At 37.6% G+C, this 8,097-nt stretch overlaps 1 protein-coding gene across 1 annotated transcript; it reads right to left on the bottom strand.

Annotated features, from left to right (window-relative positions):
- Positions 1 to 4,260: 4,260 nt before the first annotated feature.
- Positions 4,261 to 7,879, bottom strand: LOC121742103 (protein NRT1/ PTR FAMILY 4.5-like). The gene is made up of 6 exons (XM_042135142.1): positions 7,674 to 7,879; positions 7,517 to 7,592; positions 7,225 to 7,442; positions 5,711 to 6,142; positions 5,476 to 5,600; positions 4,261 to 5,396 (listed from the first exon to the last, which is right to left on the bottom strand). The coding sequence occupies exons 1-6, from the start codon at positions 7,674 to 7,676 to the stop codon at positions 4,505 to 4,507; spliced, it is 1,746 nt and encodes a 581-aa protein (XP_041991076.1). The 5' UTR covers positions 7,677 to 7,879; the 3' UTR covers positions 4,261 to 4,504.
- Between the last annotated feature and the right edge of the window lie 218 nt (positions 7,880 to 8,097).

The following is an 8,097-nucleotide window of genomic DNA, read 5'->3' as shown; positions in this document are numbered from 1 at the left end:
GGGGGTAATAGTGACAATCAATGTATAATAGACAGAGAAGAGGGGGTGTCACGTGACATTGAGCACGCCGAGACACGTGACTTTCCCGGGGCCCTCAATGGTTGCGTGCACGCTGCTACCGACCTTAACATTTGGCGCCATTTAATTTCAGCCACAACTCATATTTTCATCAAACCAACTACTCTTTCTGCCCTTCGCCGCCTATCACTTCTATTATTGTTCATCTAATTAGCATTCATATTTTGGTGAAATTGATTAAGAAGAGTTGCAGTGGTTACCCAGTAATTTATATTTATTTTATCATTTTGATATTAATTACAAATTGAGCAAATCTATTATTTTTTCTTTTAATTTTTGCATTAGAGGCTATGCCGATTTCTCAAAATAATTATACTCCCTCCGTCCCGTGCTACTCGCACGTTTGCTTTTCGGCTCGTCACAAAGTCCTTACACTATTTATAATTTAAGTTAGAATTAATGCATTTAATTAATATGTTAGTTTAAGTTAAGAGCTCTTTTATTAAGTGATGTCTCATTACACCTAAAATTCTTTTTTAATTACACAAAAAAATCAATCCCAAATTTACGGCCTAAAATGAAAAGTGCGAGTGGCATGGAGGGAGTAGTATGAAGGCACCGTGAGATCAAATCAATTTGAAAGATGACAGGCATGAATATCATATAAATATTCATGATTGATTTTACATTTTTACTCTTTTAGTCAATTTGGTCGGAAAATTCCAATGTAGCAGCCACGTCGAACAAAAAAAAATATTTATTCACATATGTTCAGAGTTTAGACAGTGAGATCGAAATCCTGTAATAGATACAAATCTACTCTATAATTTATTTACGTATGACTGCTTAGTACTCCTATGTTATAATCTAATCCTGTAATAGATGTTTAGACAGTGAGATCGAAATCATATCTATCACTTCATATATTATAACCTAATCAGTAAATTATAGCTAGAAGTTAAATTGACATCCAATTGACTATGCTTAGGAAATCTTCTCATAATTAGCCTCATTTCAGCAATAACTTCATTTTTCAACTGTCATTTTTTTATTTTTATCACAACAAGTCTACTGCAACCAACTCAATTTACCCTCATTTTCGGTCACAACTAATTATACAAAATAAACAATTAAAACTAATTAAACTTGTATTTGAAAAACTATATCAATTGAAATCAAAACTCCAAAACTAAAACCTCTTGAGTGTTAGTGTCTAAATTACTTCGATAGGTTCTTATTGGAGTTCGGCATGAGTCCAGCTTTGTGGATGAAAGCTTATCAAGACATTCTCGGAAAAGAGGCGATGTACCTTGAGAATGTCTGTCGCGCTATTTCTGAATTGGGTTCAACATCTTTTTCTCTTCAATTACTTATCGTAGTTCTAATTCATTATCAGTTATCATATTATTTGCTGTAGTATTATCAATGTCTGCATCACAGGTACGATGCATGATTGGGAGGTACTCAACAAATTGGTTTGGCAACCCTCCGTGCGTCTGTTGCCTAATGCAACAGGCAACAGCGCACTTCGACATTGTCGAGAGCCCATTGTGGCAGGTGTGGTGCACAAAAAAAAATTGCAACGACTCTTTCATCGGCAATAATATTCTCTCGAAACATAGCCTCCCGTGGATGGATAGGCCTAGGCACAAAAATATTCTATGTTCCCTTTCCTTGTTCTCACAAAAATATTTGATTACATAGTACTCCCTCGGTCCCCTAATAGGAGTCGTTGTTTGACCGGGCACGAGTTTTAAGAAATGTAAAGAAAAGTTGGTTGAAAAAGTTAGTGGAATGTGAGACCTACTTTTTTATATTGGTTTTATAATAAAATGTGAGTGGAGTGGGTTAGTGGAATGTGGGACCTACTACCATTTATGGTAAAAATGAAGAGCGACTCTTAATGGGGACGATACAAAAAGGAAATTAGCGACTCTTATTCGGGAACGGAGGGAGTAGGAAATAAGATGTGTGTGGAAGTGCATAGAAATGAAAGGATATTTATTAATTAAATTATAATATTAAAATAATAAATAAATAGTCCGTATAATTTTCGTGGCCGACTTTGCGCCCGAGGCAGCCGCTTGGGACCGCTGCATTTTGTGAACGGCCTTAAATCTTAATGATAAATTCTTAATTATGACTTATGAGTACCTTTCACAAATTTAAATGATTTTTTAATACAAAAATTGTACTCCATACACTAGAAAACTCAAGGCCATACATGGTTGTAAAGAAGACACTCGTTTTGTCAATCATGTCATGCAATTATTTGTGCTCCATTTATTTACTTGGAAAATGATGTAACATGGTCAAGACTCAACAAGTTGACAAGCTTATAAATACTCCATATAATACCAACCTTCTAACATTACATATGCATAAATCCAAATAGTTATTTATTTTGTCATTCTCAGTCTTGGATTTTTTTATTATTTAGACCATTGCCTTTTATATTTCTTACAATATTTTATTATTGTGTACATAGAATTCGATCTTAGATTAATATACATATAGTTAGCTATAGATATCGTTAGAGTGAATTCAAATCTTATATCGTTAGAGTGAATTCAAATCTTATACTCCATCCGTTCCATAGTATTGAAATCATTTTATTATTTTAGTACATTCCATAATAGTAAAATCATTTTCCTTTTTAGTAAAAGTCAATACACTTATTCGCATTTACTTTACTTTATTCTCTCTCCATCTCTATTATTTTTTTATTTTCTATTTTATTCTCACTTTACTTAACGTACTTAACACAATAATTCCTTGTGTGCCAAAAAGAAACATCCACTACCACGGATGAAAAGTAGTATAAAAACTACTCCAAGATTTAGCGTGGTATATTAATTTAAAAAATAGAGAGTGTAAATCTAGTTTATTTGTGTTCATTACATATACAAGAATATAAGAATATGAGTAAATAGACCATTGTATATACAAATTGAAAATACACACAATTTTTTGGCATTATAGACATTGCACTTGGGTCAATAACCTACTGCAATGAAAAATATGGCATTTTGTAAATGACACGAGTTTTAATGTAGAATTGGTAAAGTAAGAGAGAAGTAGTGTTAGTAGAATGTGAGGTCCATATTATTAGTAAAAGAGAAGGAAAAAAAGTAATAGAGAAGTTGTTGAAAACTTTCATTTTTTGAATGTGCCAAAAATGACAGATGTGCCCTATTTTTCCTGGACGAAAGGGAATATTATATTTTCTCGACATTAGATATATTGAGTTTAGGTCATTATGTACATTGACCTAAACATCATACCCATGCAATAAAAACAATATAAATACGATTATACTATATGCCATCAGTACAATCTAATATTAGCGGTTCAATTTTTGTTCCAATAAATTATATTTGGGCCACATGGTATAATATTATTCAAACGAAGTCTATTAGAATTCGTCATGTTTGACCTATTAAAGCATCAAGGGCCCATACTTATTTTTGGGGGTGCTAGAGTAAACTTTAGGTTGACGAAGAATACATTGTGATCGATGAAATGGGTCCAATGTAGAGTTTGCATGTGTTTAGGTCGACAGCACCAAGTTCTTAATTCATGTTAAAACCAGTTAAATGCTGTGAAATCAACTTAATATCTTCAAAAGAAAAAAAATAGTATTCGCACACTTGTTTTGGGATTTCTTAGCATGTAAGAGTTGCCCATTAATCATTTATATCCCTTTGAAAATCATACCTCCCTCCTTCCGCAAATAGGAGTTCCGTTTTTCCATTTTAGTCCGTCCACGAATAGAAGTCTCGATTCACTTTTACCATAAATGGTAATAAAGTCTCATCTTCCACTAACTCATTTCACCCACGTTTCATTTAAAATAAGTGAGGCCCCTATTCCATTAACTTTTTTCCACCAACTTTTCTTTAACGTTTCTTAAAACCCGTGCCACCAAGAAATGTGACTCCTAATGGCGGAGGGAGTAATATGTAGCTTATACGCATAATTAATATTCTCTTCGCATTTCGTTAAATATCACATATTATCATATTGAGAGATTTGTTATTAAATGTGTAATTTAACTTTATTATTTTTGGTAAATAAATTTAGTATTGCATTAATATAACTCACATTTTATTAAATACATATAAAATGGTAATTTGTCTTTAATTAAGTGCCGCCTTTTTCTGAAAGATGCATGATAAAACATCGTTTAGTTTACAGATGCAACTCAACTTGTACATCCCCTTTACAAAATTAAACTACAAATTCAAAACACAATCAATATAATTTCATTTATATTAATCGTGAAATATCTTCATTCATCCCCTTGCAAGCCTTTCTACAGTATATTTATATGCTTGAAACCCAAGAATATATACTCGAGAATCATCACCAAAAAACGACAAAAAAACCACACACAATACAACATTGAAAGGGCCAACACCACTATAAATAATAAATACACATATATATAAATATAAATCTTCAAACCATGCTGCTAAATTCCATATCACCATTTCCCATTAGGCTCCTCCAGCGCCTTAGACGCCTGCTCACCCGCCTTTAGAAACGGCACGCCCCCGCCGTCGTGCTGCTCCGTATTCTCATCGTCCGTCTTGTATGTGTACCGCACCGCCCAAAACAAATAGTTAAAGAAGTTGAGAGCGCTCAAAATAGCCAGAAACCAATACAAGAGTTGCAAATTGTTCCTATCCAAATCCTGCCCTTGCAGCCACCCCTGCCGGCTCCGCGCCACCCGCCTCGTCACCGAGTTGATCGTGTCCACGAACACGCTACTTAAAAAATAGCCAAACGACTGCGATATCCAAGCGAAGGAAGTGGAGAGCGACCTCATCCCGGTGGGTGCCTCCTTGTAGAAGAACTCGAGCGAGCCAACGAGCGTGAACATGTCGGCGATGCCAAATATCCCGTACTGGAAGGCCAGCCAGAAGAGGCTGATCGGCTGCATCGGGTTTTTTAATGACTGATTTTTCCTCTTGACTTCGACTAATGCGGCGATGGCCATGGACACGGCGGAGAGGACGAGGCCGACACCTACACGCTGGAGCTGGGTGATGCCGGAGGGGTGGTTGGTGAGAGTGCGGGCGAAGGGGACGAAGAGGCGGTCGTAGATGGGGATGAGGATGATCATGAAGAGGAGGGGGATGATGGGGATGGACGCTGCGGGGACTTGGAAGGAGCCGAGATGGGCGTCCATGCGGTAGCCTTGCTGCACCGAGAAGGTCTGCAGCTGAGCCATGCATGTGTTCAGGATTATGGTGCTTCCTATTATCGGCAACATTCTTGCTATGATCTTCACTTCTTCCACCTGCGTCACCGTGCACACTTTCCACGCTGATGGCTCTGTGTTTGCAGCCGGGATTGCAGCTTTGTCTAACCACCTGCTTTCAATGAAAGACACCTGTTAGTGTGCGTGTGTCAGCCTAGTGGTTAATTACTGAGGCCAAAGGTCACAGTTACCTGAATTCGTTGGTATGTGCTATTTTCGGTGCTGTTGTTTCTGAATCCTTTTCGTTGATCTCGTATAACTCATTTGGACTATCTGGAAGAGATAATCGCCCATTTTTTACTGCCACGACTATAACCTGATAGAAAGAGTGAAATGACTTCATTATAAAGGGACTGCCCAGAAAAGAATACGACTCAACTGATAAATACAGGAAAATGAAGAAAGTAGAAGTGCAGTGATAAATACCTGTGTGAGTCTCATGAGAGGGCTATCCTTGGGGACATGAAGGCGGTAAAACGGTTTTCCGATGAGGAGGAAGACGTAGCCGAGGAATGCAGCGACGGCGGTGATGAGAAAGCCCTTCCACCAGTTCTGATTGTTCTTATTGGTGGAGACGTAAACGACGAAAGTAACGCCGATGGAGGAGCCGGCGACGGAGCTGAGCAAGAGCCAGTTGAAGTAGCTCGCCAGCGACTTGGCTTCTTTGGGATTTTTGGAGTCAAACTGGTCGGCGCCGAGGGCCGGGAGGGCGCCCTTGACGCCGCCGACGCCGAGGGCGAGGAGGCACAGCGTGGCGTAGAAGTAGATGGCGGCGCCACCTTGGACGCAACTGGACTTGGAGCAAGGCTTGGGCAGCAAACTGTCACTGTGGGCTTGAATTGTCATCATCGATAGAGCCTAAACATAAAAACAATAATTGCATCACTCCTTTAATTATCAAAGCCAAACCCATGTAGTGGTTGTCGCGTCATGTCAAAGGAAAAAAAACATTCCACGACTCGATTTATTATTAGGTGATGGATGGATCACATAATTATGTCTATTTTCAAATATCTCACTTCATGCTGCATTCATTTCAATCAATAAGAATCTTTAATTTATGGTACTACTCTCTATTATCTAGCAAATAAGTTATAAAAAAAATTAGTAGTACTTGTTCTTTCCCTCTTATTAGAGGAGTAAGATTTTAATACTATAAAAAATGGAACAAGCTAATCTTACTAGATGGGGTAAAATAACAAGTATTTACAAATGATGTTAGATAACCAAATTTGTACTTGATCACTTCAATCCCATCATAAATTCCACAAATTTAGTCACTCCCTATGTGACTTATATACATTCATAATTAATGTACTGTTATATTTGTATTTGATCCCTAAAAATAAACAGTCTTTTTCATATTTCCTTTCTCAGGGTCATAATTATCTACTAAGAATATTTAAATTTTAATGATTTAGTTTTTTCTCTAATCCTGTGTATGCGTACGGAAGCGTTGATGTTCATAGATGAGAGAGCATTGCGAAAAGGGAATGCAATAATGTTCCTTTTTTCCCTCAGCTTTTTCACCCACATGCACATGCACATGCTACCCACTAGACTAGAAAAAAGGAGGAGGCCACACGAAATCCTCAATTATAGTAGCTTATTTTTTTTAATTGAATCACCGCCAGCACACATCTTCAAAAGTTTGTGAATATGAAACCAGACATGATTATTTAATAATAAAAATATGACATAAAGAGTAGCTCCCCTGCCAAAGGCGCCAGATAAAATCTTATTAAATGAAAAATTTCTAAATATCTATCCCCTTAGTCTCCTCTGCTCTAATTGGGTAACATGTATAGTTTCTTAAAACAAATAGAGTTGTCCTACCATCATCTTTAACTCTTGGTTCCCACCACCTAGTTATACACTACTAGTACTTCAAAATAAACAATTTGTTTTTTTAAAAAAAAGAAGCATAGTAGTAGTAGTACCAGGACTTCAAGCGTGCCGAAAATGACGCAAGTGAGGAAGCGGTTGAGGTAGGTGTCGGAGATGAAGCCGCCGACGATGGAGAGCAAGTAGGTCGATCCCATTAGATTAGTGAGAGTGTTTGCTGACGTGGCCAGATCGAAATGCATCTTGTATGAAAAGTAGAGCACCAAGCTCACCATGTTCGCCACCACCCCCATATTCTCCAATGCCGCCAATGCTACCAATCAAACATCATTAATCATACAGGCGAGTGAGAGTGAGATTGAGATTCAGAGAATTTGAGCTACGCACCATAGATGAATGAGGTGGCTTTGAATCCGCCTTTGCCTTGGCTTCGATTGCTCCCCCCGGCCTCCGCGTCGTCCCCCTAATTCGATCAAAAATATAAATTGAATTAGCGATGAATGCGAGTAGTGTGTGAAGAAGCAAAATGCAGAGATCGACTCACCATGGATGGGAGAAGAAATTAATAAATTGGGGGAGTTGGGGAAAGAAAGAAAGAAAGAAAGAAAGAAAGAAAGAAGCTAAGGTTTAATTAATTTTTGGATGGGGAGGAGATGAATTGTAATTGTAGAAGTTGCTGAGAGTGGGAAAGGAGAGACTGGTTAAACTACAGATATAAGGCAATAAGGAGGAGGTTGTATATAAACATCGAGTGACATCTGATTGATCATTTCAATTTGTATTTGTATTTGTATTTCAAGAAAATCATGATTAGGACACATTGGGATGGCAGCTAAGTTTCTTCTCTTGCTTCACTTTCACAAAGGAATTAGTGGAAAGTGGGGTAGGGGAGGGGAAAGGAGGGGTATGGGCACAGTTCACAAAGCAAGAAGAGACCTAAATTATTAACAAGATGATGCCTTTGGATC

The sequence above is a fragment of the Salvia splendens genome, chromosome 7, assembly GCF_004379255.2.
Source record: "Salvia splendens isolate huo1 chromosome 7, SspV2, whole genome shotgun sequence".
NCBI classification, from domain to species: Eukaryota; Viridiplantae; Streptophyta; class Magnoliopsida; order Lamiales; family Lamiaceae; genus Salvia; species Salvia splendens.
The sequence above is the reverse complement of the archived record's forward strand: the minus strand, read 5'-3'. Positions and strand labels throughout refer to the sequence as shown.

Bases quoted from the DNA above. Each gene is read 5' to 3' on its own strand.
- LOC121742103 (XM_042135142.1), bottom strand. The intron at 5,601-5,710 runs GTATTTATCACT...TCTTTCTATCAG, and splicing joins CTCTCATGAGACTCACACAG to GTTATAGTCGTGGCAGTAAA. The intron at 5,397-5,475 runs GTAACTGTGACC...CATTGAAAGCAG, and splicing joins GCACATACCAACGAATTCAG to GTGGTTAGACAAAGCTGCAA.